This window comes from Chrysemys picta, chromosome 1 (genome assembly GCF_011386835.1).
Source record: "Chrysemys picta bellii isolate R12L10 chromosome 1, ASM1138683v2, whole genome shotgun sequence".
Classification (NCBI taxonomy): domain Eukaryota; kingdom Metazoa; phylum Chordata; order Testudines; family Emydidae; genus Chrysemys; species Chrysemys picta.
The window spans coordinates 29275425-29291332 of NC_088791.1; the positions used below are offsets into that span (position 1 = coordinate 29275425).

Below are 15908 nucleotides of genomic sequence, written 5' to 3' on the forward strand. Positions count from 1 at the left end.
GAGGCCTGTCACTGTGTCTTAGAAAAGTGCAGTTATTGCTGCCAACTCTACAGCATCTTATGAAGAGGTTGGTGAGTCACCTCTTTCCCTTCTGTGGGTCTGCAAGAAGTAATTCCATAGGTGGTTCTGAAATTCCCTGTGATACAGATTTATGAGTCCCTGATGGTTGCTAACCAGCTCCTCAGTTCCTTGAAGTCTAAAACAACAGGAAATGACTAAAAGTTTCCTCTCTGTGCTCAGGAAATACAACTACCAGATTTTCTGATTAACTTTCCTACTCTATTGTGCACAAACAGAAAATTCCTATTTCCAGCTCTGGAGAGAAGAGTTCAGATCATTTTAGTACCCAATAATGTCAGCCAGGCTGACTAAGTGTGCTGCCCAACATGAATTATATCAAAAGGTATTAGCAAGTGAAGATGGATGATCACTGTGGAAATCTGTACTTCTGCTCTTAATTCAGAGTCAATTAATTAATCTGTACTTCTGCTCTTAATTCATGTGAGACATCTCACAAGGAATTGCTCGTGAAGGAAACCCATGTCAACACAGAACAATGCAAAGAGTCAAGAATTTAGTGAAGTTCACTCCTTTAATTGCTTCATGAAGGACCCGATAGAGCACTGGTGCCCCACCTTTTTACACAGGAGGGCCACATAAATCTAAGCACAACATTGTGTGGGCCAAACAGATTCTACATATTTTAATAAGATTTAAAGTCACCTGAATTGATTTATATTTTAAGTTCAGCTTGTTTCGTATGCATTTAGCTAAGTTGTTTCTATGTACAATATTGTCTGTTTACACATGTGTGTAAACTAAAATGATATAAACATGACAACAAAATGCTAATGAACTGGCCGTTAGTATACTGTGTTGAAGCAGGTCACAGGCCTTATGAAATGCTCTTGTGGTGGTGGGCTGTGTACAGCCCACGGGCCTTAGGTTGGACACCCCCTTGACAGAGAGTAAGAGAAGCCAGCATGGCCTCTATAAAGAAAAAATCATGCCTTTTTAATCTAATAGCAGGCCAATGTAATAGTTAATAAAGGCAAACCAGTTGACAACTTATTTAGTCTTTCAAAAAGTCTTTTCCAAAGTCCTTCACAAAAGGCTATTAAGGAAATTAAGTAGCCATCTGGTGTCATGGATTAGAAATTGGCTATAAAACAGAAAACTAAGCGCAAGACTAAAAGGGTCAATTTTCAACATGGCAAAAGGGTAACACTGGGAGTGCAAAGGTTCTATACTAGATTCATGCTAGGTACTGTTTCATATATTTATTAATGATCTGGAAAAGAGTGATCAGCAGACAAAAAATTTTAGGTAATCAAAATTAGATACAGCTACTATTACTAATAAAAGAACGGTTAGGAACTTCAGAGAGACGGTGAATGGGCAACACAATGGCAGATGAAATGCAGTGTTGACAAATGCACCAAAATCTGAATTAGCTACATGCATTGCTGGTTTCTAAACTAAATGTACAAACTCAGAGCATCAATGAGAGACAGGGTGACCCAATTTTATAGAGAGAGTCCGGATATTCAGGGCTTTGTCTTATATAAGTGCCTATTAGCCCCCACCCCTATCCCGATTTTTCACATTTGCTAGTGAGAGAGAAGCTTAATTAAAAAACTCTGTTCAGTGAGCAGCAGTTGTGTTAAAAAAAGCAAACAAAACATCAGAATGTATAGAGCATGGACAGAGAAACATTACACCTTCACCAGGAATATGATACTCAGTTCTGGCCACCTACTTTCTCTCATATCTATAACAACATAAAATTAAGTCAAAATTGAAACAAAATGTTATGATCAATCCAAAACATTTTTTTTCCTGAATTTTCTTTTGAAGAATGTTGACATTTTTGGGGTTTGTTTCAATTGGGAATGAAACCATATTTCAAAATCCTTTATAAAACAGAATTTCCACCGTTCACACGGCTCTAGTTCTAATGCACCTTTGCAAAAGAGCAAATTTTCAATAGAACCATCAGAAACACACTTCACACACACTAGAAGCTGTGCAGCACCTCAGATAACTCATCAAGTTGAAATGCTAAGTAGTCACTTTTCTTGGGTTTGGAAATCTGTTGCTTTCAGACATTCTCAGCCATAATTCTAGCATGAAGTGAATCAGTGTTATTTGACAGAGGCACTATTTGCCATTTGGTAGCTGCTTCAGGTCCTAGAAGTTTTGATAATATGAATATTGAGTAGGCAAAAATAAGATTTTTCTGTAGTTGTATAGTATACAATTTACAGTATTGCATGGTTTGTAGAAATACTAGAAAATAGGCCCGACGGACATAAGTATTCTCTCACATTGCCAGTCTGAGTAAATCAGATCTCTTGATTTTTCAAGGTTTCCAGTTTGTTCCCCTAAAACTCCTCGGATTTATCTTCCCATGATGAATGCTCGGTTGCAAGATATAGCAACAAAGTTGAAGGCTTCATGCTCTCTCACCTAGCACTTCAGAACACAGTCTGGTTTCAAACTAATTGATGCAAAGCCACATATTAGCATACTTTTGCATTTTCTTTTTTTCCCTCTGAGTTGTCTTTGGAACAACATGCTGCTTTACTAGGCACAAAATGATCCATTTTCTGAATAACTCAGTCAGAAATGAGCTCCAACGAAGACTGGGCGGCATGAAATATTGTCAGGGGAGGCACAGTGCCCGTTTGCAGCTGACATGTCTGGTGTCCAGATCAGTGATGTGGGCATAGGTATTTTGTGTTGTACATCGAATCATAGAATATTAGGGTTGGAAGAGAACTCAGGAGGTCATCTAGTCCAATCCCCTACTCAAATCAGGACCAACACCAACTATATCAGTAAGTGATATTGTTAATATGGCGTGTGCTGTATTGTAACAGTTAAATCCAGGCACACATACATAGGTACAAGTTTGCTGTTTTATTTGCAGAGGCTATAGCAACCTACTTCTTGCACTAATATGCACTGACAATCTAGCTGGAGTTATAAAATCAGAACACAGTGGCTTTAAAGGGAGGCCCCATTACAGGGCTTTATGTTGTGTATCAATTTAAAAAACCATTTAAGTGTATTAATTATTTTCAAAATGTTAGATTTTCTGCATGACCTGCCATGGACCTCTCCCCTACCATGCCTCTTCACTCTCCTTGAGGTTGCCCAGCCCACACTTTGGGAAACCCTGATGTAAAGCATTCAGTAGAAATTGTCACTTGGCAACCAAAATATTTACCAATACTTTTCAATTTTTTACAGCCCATTCAAGTACAGTACATGCCTGAAGGTAAACAGAACCCCAATAGCAGAGCTATTTTATAGTAAATTGTTGTGTAACAGTATCAGCAGGCATCCACTACCAAGTTTCTATCACTGAATGAACATTATAGTGCAGTACTTGAATTTCAGTGAAATCTGATCCTGCCTTCAGAACTACAGCTGTTTAAGAAAATACCTCATTAACACATGTAAATAACCAAAACAGCCACTTACATTGTGTATAAAAGTTTTCCTATTGCAGGAAGAAGGTTTTTTAAAATTTAAACTGATGTTCGCAACAAAAGTATGAAAACACTGACATCAGAAATCATGGGGAAATTGTACATATATTTAAAAAAGCAAAATGGTTCCTATTACAATTCCAATCACTATACTTCCAAATGTTGGTTTCTTGCTGCTCTACTGTTCTGTTCAATTTCACGCTAGGTAGCAGTGCGTGGCAAATGGTCAGGAATGTGTGACATGACAGTAAACAAGCTCAAAACTGAGCACCATTTAAATACACATATGTGAAAAATATGCCCGAATTTTGATCCAAATAAGGGTCCCAAACTGAAATCTTTATTTGCATGTACTAGGATTTGAATATAACAAATAAGAGGTATTATATAACAGACAGACCATCAAGCGTTAGTAGCTATTACACTAAATTTTAATTATTTTAATTCCACTGCAAAACAACTAAAATCCTGAAATTTCAGTTTATAGTCAACAGGGCAAGTTCTGCTTTGACTTACATACACACAAATCCCACTGCAGTCAGTGGGTCTCCATGGGTGTACCCAAGAGCAGAATTTAACTCAAAATGCATTCAATACAATGGAAAGTGTATTCAATAGTTTTATGTACTAGGATTCCGGTGCTGTTATTTTAATAAATCTGTGACAAAAAGAAAACATCATATCTTTAAAAACAACATTCTTTAGAAATTGAAAAATGACTTACAAGCTGCTCAGACTTTACACCATATAGTTGTATGGTCTTTGCCACATTTTTTGAAACAGCTAAACTGAGGTTTGGGTCCACAGCAGCCACATTTAGCTCACTAGAAACAAAGGTGATAGATATTAATTAAAACTAAATAGTCCAAATTGTAACAAATTAACTATTAATAACTAGTAATATGGCATGTCAACTTCGAGGAGAATAGTATATACAACCAAAATTCTATGAGGCACAATGGTTCAATTTACTGTTTAACAAATCTATTCAGGAATTTTATGAGCTGAGTGTATCACTTCCTATTCTGATGCTAAGAAAGAACTCACAGTGAGTAAACTTGGTACTGCAGCGTGTATGCTAAAATGATATTATTCCCCTTGGGTTCAAAGTATTGACTTCAATGCATTGCTTGGCAAGCAGAATTTGGTAGAGGCAAGCACAGAGTCATTCACCGATGAGGCTAGGGAGTAAACTATGCAGAGATTCCAAGGTGCTTTGTTTGTCACAACTAATAGGCTTTATTGTAAGCACAATATGCAGTACAAGGGACCCCAAAATAGATGGACGGCAACAAACTGAAGAAAACAACAAGAAATTATGGTCCAAATCACTCCCTGGGGAATCCCTGTCAGGAGGATGAGTGCTAACTCCTCAGCACTATTTCCCTCACGTTCCCAGAACCCCACAGACATCCATCTGCTAGGTAGGGCTCCATCTACAAGGCGCTCTGCAGAAATTTGCGGACAAGAATAGAGATAGCTATCCAAGCAGCATTATCCTCCTATGGGTCATGCTGCCAGAGGTAATCCTCCAAGTGCTGAGGGAGATGTTAGGATTCACAAAATTGGGAAGCCTCACCCCTAGAGAACTTCACAGGGCGCTAAACTTCACTAGCTAGACAACTCAGTTTTCCTGCCCTTTGTGAAGTTCCCCTACTTCCTCTGCAAGATGGGGCATCAGGGCCCATAAATATGTGCAGTACAGTCCAAACCAGCAATACCGACTCAGAGGCTTGGGAGCCGCAAGTGGCTCTTTGCAGCACATTATATTAAAACACTGTGTGGTTTACTGTGGCTCTTTTGGGTAATGTTGATTGCTAATTTGGCTCCTGAACCACTGAAGTCTGAGTATGACTGGTCCAAACCCTAAAATGAGATGAGCACCTGTAATTCCCACTGAAGTCAACAAGAGCTGTAAGAGTTCAACATTTTTCACAATATTAACACATCCAGTAAATTACATAGAATGCTATCTATTCATGCTAGTGTTTGGACCAGTCCTTGCTAAATAGACTAAAACACTGAAATCAGGGATTAATGAAAATGTTCCATTTGTGATTTAAACATTTCAGTTTACTTTTTCTAACTGGGATATTCCTCTTCATCTACTATTCTTGTCATTTCATTTTTTATGCAACAGATTGTTTTAATCGGAGATTTAGTTTATAGCCAAGCAAATATCATCTTCCCTTTGATACATTCAGAATAATGTAGTTGTAACACATTTACACTAGATTTAAAATGTCTCTTTTTTACTGCATTTTAAGCACAATCATGTGAATAACATTACTTATGTGCATGCTTGCAGAGAGCAGACCCCATATGAATATTTCAGAATTACTCCTGCACAACAAAATTCAAAAGATGAACCCTGATTTAATTTCAGTGCTAATAACTTCTATAATTAAAGGGGAATCAAACATTTACTGTTAATGAAGCTTCATTTCCAAAATTTTAATGTAGAAAATAAAAAGACATGGTGCAGATTACATGTTGCAATATATTACAACCACTTACCTTGCTATAGTTTTAATGATGCTGTCAAGTTCATCAGTGGAAGGAGGATTCCGACCCCCAGGGGGAAATACAAGGTTGATGGGGTCAAAGAGTCGAGATAATGACTTTGACAAATAAGCAGCTTCATAAGATTGCAATGAGTCTTTCAAGGCTTTTTCTGAACTGTGGGCATAAAACAGCATTATCATTTTCTAAAGTTGAAATATATAGTAGCAAGTTGAGGCTGGGACTCCTCTGGAGCTTATAAACTCTGTAGGAGCCAGAACTATATGTACTGCCCAGGAGTTATTTTTTCCATTGAAGAAAATAACTGTTCAGTTAGCCTCCCTACATAGCCTCCCTGTGCACTAGCTCCCCCTGAGGCCTGTTGTATGAAACAACTTTGGTGTACCTAAATCACGTTATTCTTGAGATATACAACATTAGGAAAGTGTTCCAAAAGTGGGATCAGAGCCTTTGTTTGACATCACATATCTCATAACAGATGGCCTGAGCCCCACCCAGAATATGCTAAAAAATTCTCCTCTCACGTGGAGCTACCTGTATAAAACACCAGGGAGAAACGACCATTTTTGTGCTGGCTTCAATATTAAATTTTAAAACTACATTTAATATACTTCCATCATTACAATTCCTGTTAGTGAAAATGATTCAATAGTAGCTACTATGTAAACTCTACCAGGGGAATTATGACTTTTATACTTAGGAACGATAGGACAAATGTGTAGGGTGGGATTTTCAAAAGGGTTTGGCACTGACTTTTCTGGCTTTCACTGAAGCCAATGGCAAAACTCCCATTGACTTCAATCGGAGTATAGTTATGCACATGCACAGCACTTTTAAAAATCTTATCCGACATATTTATCCTTTTGCTCATAAATCATAATAGATTTATTCACCAGTGTCAAACCTAATCTTCTCCATATTTAACAGGAAAATCATGTACATTCTAGAATATAAAACAGATATGGTGAAAATCATTAGGAACTGAGTATCTGCCACTCTGTAGTGATTGTGGTACCACAAAATACAGGAAGACACTACAGTAATTGCATTTGCACCAGATAGGCAAATGGTGACTTTTAATAATTCCTATTTGCTGTCTACAGCTATACACAGATGTAAAGACAAAACTAGCTACAAAGTACTGACACAGATCAAAAACATGAACCTTAATGTGTCTTCATTTTATTTAAAACAAACACACACACACACCCCATTTGATAGAAAGACTGCTGAAAAAGCCCTTAAAATTCTAGCTCTCCTGCAGGGGATTTCCTGCTTTGTGAAGCTGAAAAACCCTGAGTTCTTGTCTAAAAAAACTCCCTTGTTGCAGGATGGGTGCCGGCAAAGTGCATTAGAGGAGTGTGATTGGTAAAATGCTCTAACGTGTTGCACTTTAACTGCCCCAAGTAGACTCTGCTGGCGCACTCTGAAAGGTGCCTAGTTTATGTGCACAGGCACCTTTTAAAGTATGCCAGCAGGGTCTACATGGGACAGTTAGAGCACAACACGTTAGAACACTTTACATATCACAGCCCTCCAGTGTGTTTTGCTGCACCATGCAGACAAGCCCTATGGCGCTAGGATTGTATAGTTATCTCGTCGGATACAGCAGTTTGTGCTAAACATACTCATAATCCTGTTTCTTTTGCATGAAAATGTCATGTGTATCTTCTTCCATCTGTTGCAGTTCAGCAAAGAGATCTGTATTTCCACTTGCATTAAAATTTCTTTGAATATTTTGACTGTATTGTTGTAGGCGCTTCCACAAGTCATTATAAAGTCTCAGTAATTTAGGGTATTCTCCTTCAAAAGCTTGCTTCAAAAACACAGAAGCTGTAAAACAAAACAATAAACAGCATTCATTATGATCTTCCAAACTAGCCTCTTTGATAAAAATAAATAACATGGATCTTAGCACTTAAATTGGTACATTCCTATACAATAAAACTGAAGTATTACTATATCTACAATTAATATCACTATCACAGTATATGCAAGTGACAAATATAAAAGTGTCTAAAACACTGTAATGCATCCCTGCACAATCTGAACCTTGAACATAAAAACCTTGCCTTGTACAATAACCATCCCAGCTTTGTTATACGGCATTTCATGACCAAATTATTATTTTATTACTGTTACTATTTATCAAGCGCAACAGTATGCTAGGTTGTTTATATCTAAAGCATTTTTCAATGATAGTTTTGCAATGGAAAAATCTATACTTTTGTTTCATTTTCAAGGCACATATTTAAAGGGACACAGATAACTTGAAGTAGGCCCAAATCTTTAACAAACCTTAAAGTTATTGTTACAATCTGGTGGGAGAAGCTCTTCAGATTTAAATATCTGAAGTGTTCTGCTTTTACACATGCTACTTTTTTTTTAAAGACGATTAAAAAACAACTGCACGTTTGTCAAATAAAGAATGATAACACGAGCTGTGTTATTTTCAGCCCTGGAAATCATGCCACAAAAAGTGGAAAGTGAAACAAATTTAGAACGGTTTAAAAAAAGGTTGATGATATCTGTGCTCTGACACCACCTGACTTTAGGGATTCCACCATCATGTTTTAGGTGAGTAGAAAATTGGCCCTTTAATATGGTGGCCTTCAGGGTCTGAACATATGCTTCAGTTCATCCATTCGCACCTTTACACTTCACCATCTGAACCATTCTTTTTACTCATATACATTTTTCATTTTAACCATTGTAAGGTCCATATTTTTTATTTCCATAGTAATTGGATATTTCATTGTGGTGAGCTGATGTCTGTAATAATTTTTCCCCACAGCACAAAAATAGGTGCTGGACTGTTATTCTTTTATTGTTTATACTTTGTCACACATTTATTTTCTTCTCTACGCCTAATGGCCCAGTCTTGCTCCCACTGACGCAAACATGAGTTTTATGATTTATGTCAGTGGGATCAAGATCTAGCCCCTACTCTACACATACAAAAGTAAAAAAACATAGCTGACTATTACAAGTTACTAAACATCTCCTATCCCTGGGGGCAGAAGTCAAGAAATTTGTTTGGCCTTGGTTTCCCCTAAAAATGTATGGGTTTTTTGCTGTCCCGTTTTATTTCACATGCTGCTTTAAAAGCCATTCTTCTTTTTAAAAACACTTTGGTGAAAAGTGCTTCTGCCTTTAGTTTAAAAAAAATATTCAAGACTTTTGGAGTTCTTTGCACTTTTCAATGTTAAATATGCAGTTTTCTGTAAACAAAAATATGTAAAAAAACCAAAATTGACTACATATTGCATGCATCATTGCCTGAAAACTCACATATACTGAAAAAAACAGAACAGCATTTGCAGCATAAACATCCTGCTTTCACCAAACTTTTATTTAAAAATAACTAACGAGTGTAAGTAGCAAAACAGTGGTGTTTTGATTAATAACTGTGTTCTAAATTGCTGACAGGATAGAAAAGTTACCTCAATGTTGAAATAAAAATTGTGCCTCTTGCTGTCACGGTTTTACAGTCTTAGGCCCTATCCTGCAAACACTTATGCATATGCTTAAGTTTAAGCACATGAGACTCCTATATTTGCTGGATCATATGAACCTAGGTACCTGTGTTAAAGGTAACATATAAGACAATCTATAAAACAAAACAGTTTTTAATATAGTTGAATAAATTTCCTTCAGGAATCACCAAGTTACTTAGCAACTCCTGAACAGAAACCAAGCAGCTACTTCCTCAAATTAATAATACTGCTATAGAACATCGTAGGCCCAGTTTTTTAAAGGGATATCATAACGACTGAGCCCACAGAGATAAGCATATGCATGTTGCACCTCATTCGTATGTACAGTACCAAGATTGGGGATTTTCAAACTTCACATGAGTGTAAAGGGTATTTTTGTGACTGCATCCCAAGTACTTAACTTTGACAATTCAGCCAGTTGCATGCTGCACTGTTATTTACTGGCAACAATGTTTATGACTCTTCCTTGATTTAGCATGATATTTGTACAGCATATTTTGCATGTGTATTCAGAATACCTCACCAAGATTTACAAAAAAGCTCAGCTTTGCTTTAGGTGCATAATGCAAGTGGCCAGATTTTCAAGATTGCTCAGCATCCAAGAGCACAATAATAAAATATTTGCTCTTTTAATTAGGTTAATGTTTATGGTTTTGGCTGACCTATTCACTTTTGGCCTCTGGAATTATAATCCGTTATTCCACAAATTTCCCCCCTCCACCATGCCATTGCCAAAAAAAGGATATTTTTATATTGGATGAGGAATGTTAAATAAAGCAAAGTACATATCTTCCTAAATGCACAATAAAAGTCAGGGGAAAAGTGTGATGATCATAAATACATCTATCCTCAGTTATGAAAATATATGTATGAAGAGTAACAGGAGAAACCACAGCTGCAGATCTGATAGCTGGAAATTACAAGCAAAGGTTTATTGAATTGACATATTTTCAGACCAACTCTAGAAGACATCACAAATCACACATGTTAAATACAACACTTACAGTCTGTTGCTATCTGAAATTGAGAGGAAAGAGTCTGAGTTACTGCAGTCCAAAATGTGTACAAAATATCTGACTGGCCTTCCTGGGCGGGGGGAAAAAAAGAGAAGAAAAGTTCAAAATATGTCATAGGCATAAAAACTGCATATATTACATCATAGTGCATTTGCCAGAAAAAGATTCCCTGGCCATCCCAAGTGTTTTAATAAACTTCTACTTTGTATTTATTTTTTAGTACACAATATACAAAAAGCTGCAAAATATAAACATTATGGTCATCAGTAGGCAGGGGCTAACTACTGTTAGCAAACAAAAATAAATGCAGCCCTCAAATGCAGCCTTTTCCCTGGGTTTTGGAGGTCTCCTCTCAATGCACTTCTTGCTGGTAATGGGTCTTCTAGGGACAGGGGCGAGGGAGGGCAGAAATAGTCCAGAACCTAATGGGAACGAGAGAGCTATTCCCCCTCTCTCCTTGTGAAGCAGAGATCTGTCCATACTAAAGCTTCTGAAGTATGATCACTCTGGTATAATTTCCAAGGGTTCCCATATGATAATTCAAACTAAGAGTTTACAGTGAAACCTACAGTCCCCTCACCAGCAGGATTTGTTGCCAGGAGGGGATAGTGGTGTGCCCAGCTACTGCCAGCAAGGCAGACAAGGAGGGGAAGCAGGCATCGGTTCTGAAGTGATCAATACCTGGAGCTTTCGTGCCAAAGTGTCAATACCAGGTGATACATGAAGCTCTGAATGAGCTGGTACTGGGACATGGTACCTGGTGCCTGAGTGGGTGCCAGAGGGACCTTTCTTGGGCCATCCTTGTCTATGTCAGAATGAGAGGATTTCTACATTTTAGAGCTAGAACCTGGCAAAGATGACCTGGAACTGAGGGGAACAGCACTCCTTTCATCCACTGATCCCAGGCGTTTTATCAGTCACAGAGGAGGATTTCTGAGAGATATGACCCTCAGAATTACGAGCGGAAGAACAGACAGGAGCACTTTGTGAAGAAGACAATTCAGGATTTTCAGTCCCGATCATTCCAGGATCTCTCCAGCAAAGACAACTTCAAGTAAGCCTCTTTCACCTTGCGTGTTCTCTTGCAAATGGCATATCTCTCAGGAACATGCCTTTTACCAAATACCTGGTGTGCCCCATATTAAGGGGCAATACAGCCTCACAAGGAAGACAGCGTTTAAAACCTGGGGTTCTTTATTCTCCCATAAAGGCTTGACCCAGTATCAGAAAAGTCTCAGAGAAAAAACATTTTTAAGGAAAAAATGACACACTATGAAAGAAGTGATGAGTGAAGACTAAGGGTATGGTTACATTACATCTTATTTTGGCATAACTTATGTCGCTCGGGGAGATATATAAATCACAACCTGGAGTGACGGAAGTTACACCGACATAAGCATCGTTGTGGAAAGCACTAGGTCAGTGGAAGAGCTTCCCCTGCCAACACAGCTTCTGCCACTCGCGGGGGCTGGAGTAGGTAAACTGACTGGAGAGCTCTCTCCTGTTGGCTTAGAGTGGCTACATTAGAGAGCTCACAGCAGCAAAGTTGCATCGGTGCAGCTGTGCCACTGTAAACTCTCTAGTGTAGTTGTGCCCTAAATAAGTAACTATCTACAGGTATTCACAACTATTTACACAAAAAAAGGAAATCATACAGTGAGTGAGAAGCTTGGACAGTCCGTAAGGGCTTATTTGCTCTTCACAGTTAATTTGGATTAAGGCAGGGTCTGAATTTAAAGCCAGCTATTCCTAAATAGCTCCATGTAGAGAGAAGCCCTGAGTTCCACTTCGCAGGCACAGGCAGTAAAAAGGAACTGAAGGGTGGATGGGTGACTCCATCCTTTATGACTTTGGTGGGAGGCACGAGGACACTATGGGTATGTCTACACAGCCAAGAAAAACGCAGGGCTGGCCCGTGTCAGCCGACTCAGGCTCACAGGGCTCTGGATACGGAGCTGTTTCATTGCTGTATAGACTACTGAGCTTGGACTGGAGCTGAGATCTGCGACCCTCCTACCTTGCGGGGTCATAAAGTCCAGGCTCCAGCCCAAGCCCAGAAGTCTATACAGCAATGAAATAGCTGGGCAGGCCAACCCCCATGAGCCCAAGTTGGCTGGCACGGGCCAGCCGTGGGTGTCTAGTTACTGTGTAGGCATACCTCCAGGGCACATGCATGGCTCCAACAGATACTGCAGGCCAAAAGAATCCGCCAAGACTGTAATGCATATAGACAAGCATCTGAAGAAGCAGCTTAGAGTTGGGAACAAAATTATGTGACTTTTTTTGAAAAATGAACAATTATGCAACTGCATAATTTCATCATGCAAACACAAGGGGTGCTGATTTATTTATTGTACATAAATTGTTGTAACTATAAATAATACAACAATAGATAAAGATATCACACGCTGTACCTTGCAAACAATCTACAGTAACTGTATAATGGACAATTCTAAAAATCATCAAGAAGTCCCATTTACGTGTTTTTATAATAGAGTTAGACACCAAAGGGCTACATAGTGGAGTTACCATGAGCCTTGAATAAGAGGCTATGCACAGTTGCACTTCTTCAGAATCAGAATCAGACATTCAAAATTCAGTTTCTGTTTCCTTTGCGCTCCAAGGGGCAGCGAGATGCTCCTGTCACATATGTGACACAGCTTACCAGCGTGGGGGAGGGATAGCTCAGTGGTTTGAGCATTGGCCTACTAAACCCAGGGTTGTGAGCCCAATCCTTGAAGGGGACCACTTAGGGATCTGGGGCAAAATCAGTACTTGGTCCTGCTAGTGAAAGCAGGGGGCTGGACTCAATGACCTTTCAGGGTTGCTTCCAGCTCTATGAGATAGGTATATCTCCATATATATGTATATTTTTTACCTGCTCCTCCATGCCAGCTCACCTGTGTTAGCCCGTGCATAAGTGGGGTGGATTCCAGGGTCTACCCACTCCCAACCCATCTACTCGGGAGAGGGAGTAGCAGCTCTATAACGGTTGCTTCCTCCCCTCTGCACAGACTGGTGATGCAGGTAGCCCACAGAGAGGAATAAGGATGTGTCTTATTCATCCATGTTGCCCAGTGTGGGTCGGTAGTCAGCTCATAATTCAGCATTAAGAAAATAAATTCTTGAACAGATATTGCAATTCTCAGATATGGATATGACTATGTTTGGGAGCCTTCATTTGTTTTGTCTGTTCTGCTCAACAGGAAGGACTTTTATGTATATAAATTAAGCAACTTACTTGATACTTATGTTTGCATTTTTGTAAAATGTTTAGTCCCCTTTTCTCTAGCAAGCAAAGATGACCGTTAATATTAAGTAATAATTCAAAAGCTGTAATGTATAAAAATGTCTTTGGTGTGTTTTAATTTGGTACAAAAGTATAAATGTCAAACTATTTACTTCCTCGTTTCACAGTTTTATATTTACCATATGCAAACTGTTTTAAAATAATGGTCTTTCACCACCACTGATACAGTAAATTAATTAGCTTTAAAATTCTCAATCCTAAATTGGAAAAAGATTGACAATGAAGTTTGTTAATTCAATTCTTAGTCTAAGTGAATAAAAATTACTTTAAAATGGCTTCTTTTTACCGCAGTGACCACCACATAGACTTATAGACTTTAAAGTCAGAAGGGACCATCATCATCTAGTCTGACCTCCTCTGTACTGCAGTCCACAGACCCTCACCCAACCACTCCTCAATAGACTCTTAATCTCTGGGTGAGTTACTGAAGTCCTCAAATCATGATTTAAAGATTTTAAGTTACAGAAAATCCATCATTTATACTAGTTTAAACCTGCAAGCATGCCCCATGCTGTAGAGGAAGGATCTCTGCCAATCTGACGCGGGGGAAAATTCCTTCCTGACCCCAAATATGGCGATCAGTTAGACCCTGAGCATGTGTGCAAGATCCACCAGCCAGACACTTGGGAAAGAATTCTATGTAGTAACTCAGAGCCCTCCCCATCTAGTGTCCCATCACCAGCCATTGGAGATATTTTCTGCTAGCAGTCATAGATCAGCTAGATGCCGTTGTAGGCAATCTCATCATGCCATCCCCTCCATGCACTTATCAAGCTCAGTATCTTTTGCTGGCTTTCTCAGCTGAGGGGCCACAGATTGAGTGGGGTTGGAGAAAGACAAGCCAGTGCAATGTTAGAGGTAGTCCCACAAGATCCTATTGTCCGATTCAGCTTGGTAAATCCTAGGCTGAAATAACATTTTTAGATATAGATATAGATATTTTGGTGCTGTCATTTGCACAACAGCCAACAGTATACCAATCAGGCATAGAGCCACCAGCTTCCATTTCTTCCTGTTGTGTCCCTCTGCCTTACGCAGGGGATGTATGGTGCTCATGGAATGAATCACGGCTATGTAGCAAATGAGGTTTTTACCTAAGATACCAAAATTGAATGGCATCCTATTAAAAATATAGGAAGAGAAACTGAGGAAAAATCTACATAGAGAATCCAAAGGGCATAATACTGTGTCCAAAATTTTACACTGATTTCACACCTACATTTAGAAAAAAAACAGAAATGTATGCCCATTATAGGACCATTTTAGAACACAAACCTAACTATGGAGTCACTACCAGGCTTCCATAATACAGTAGAACCTCAGAGTTACGAACTGACTGGTCAACAACACACTTCCTTTGGAACCGAAAGTATGCAATCAGGCAGCAGAGACCAAAAAAAAATAAAGCAAATATTGTACAGTACAGTGCTGTGTTAAATTTAAACTACTAAAAAAATAAAGGGGAAGTTTAAAAAAAAAAAAAGATGCGACAAGGTAAGGAAACTGTTTTTGTGCTTGTTTCATTTAAATTAAGATGACTAAGAGCAGCATTTTTCTTCTGCATAGTAAACTTCTAAAGCTGTTTTAACTTTTTGGGGAAAAAAAACAATGTTTTGTTCAGAGTGACGAATAACCTCCATTCCCAAGGTGTTCATAACTCTGAGGCTCTACTGTATAAGATATAGCGTATCACTAAATCCAACACTGAAATGAAATGAAATATAGCAACTGATTAAAAGTACATAGAGAACTATACAGCAGTTTATGGCACAAACTAGAGAACAGTGTATCCTACTCAAACTGCAGGGGGTATTGAAGTGGGCAGACTGTAGTTATCAAAACTGGTATCTGGACAAGACATCACAAATTCTCCAACTTGTGCAAGAAGTGCCACAAGATCTTCAATGACACAAGCATTCAGAAACCATTTAATTTTTGTTTTACCAAAAATCTACAATTTCTTTTCTTACAATATTGTTTTCTTACCTACTTGTTTGTGTCTTACTGCTTTTCTTTTTTAAATGAGTGAAATCAAAGGAAAAAAATTAAATTATTAATTCAGTAG

The 15908-nt window shown here is 38.5% G+C and overlaps 1 protein-coding gene across 1 annotated transcript in view; it reads right to left on the minus strand.

The window, feature by feature from the left end:
• Positions 1-15908, minus strand: part of COG5 (component of oligomeric golgi complex 5) — a 302348-nt gene that overhangs the window by 61730 nt on the left and 224710 nt on the right. The window contains exons 11-14 of the mRNA XM_005292354.4: positions 10522-10603; positions 7649-7853; positions 6015-6176; positions 4222-4321 (exon numbers count right to left, since the gene is read on the minus strand). Of these exons, the coding sequence (XP_005292411.2) occupies positions 4222-4321; positions 6015-6176; positions 7649-7853; positions 10522-10603 (549 nt within the window). The remainder of the gene's footprint in view (positions 1-4221; positions 4322-6014; positions 6177-7648; positions 7854-10521; positions 10604-15908) is intronic.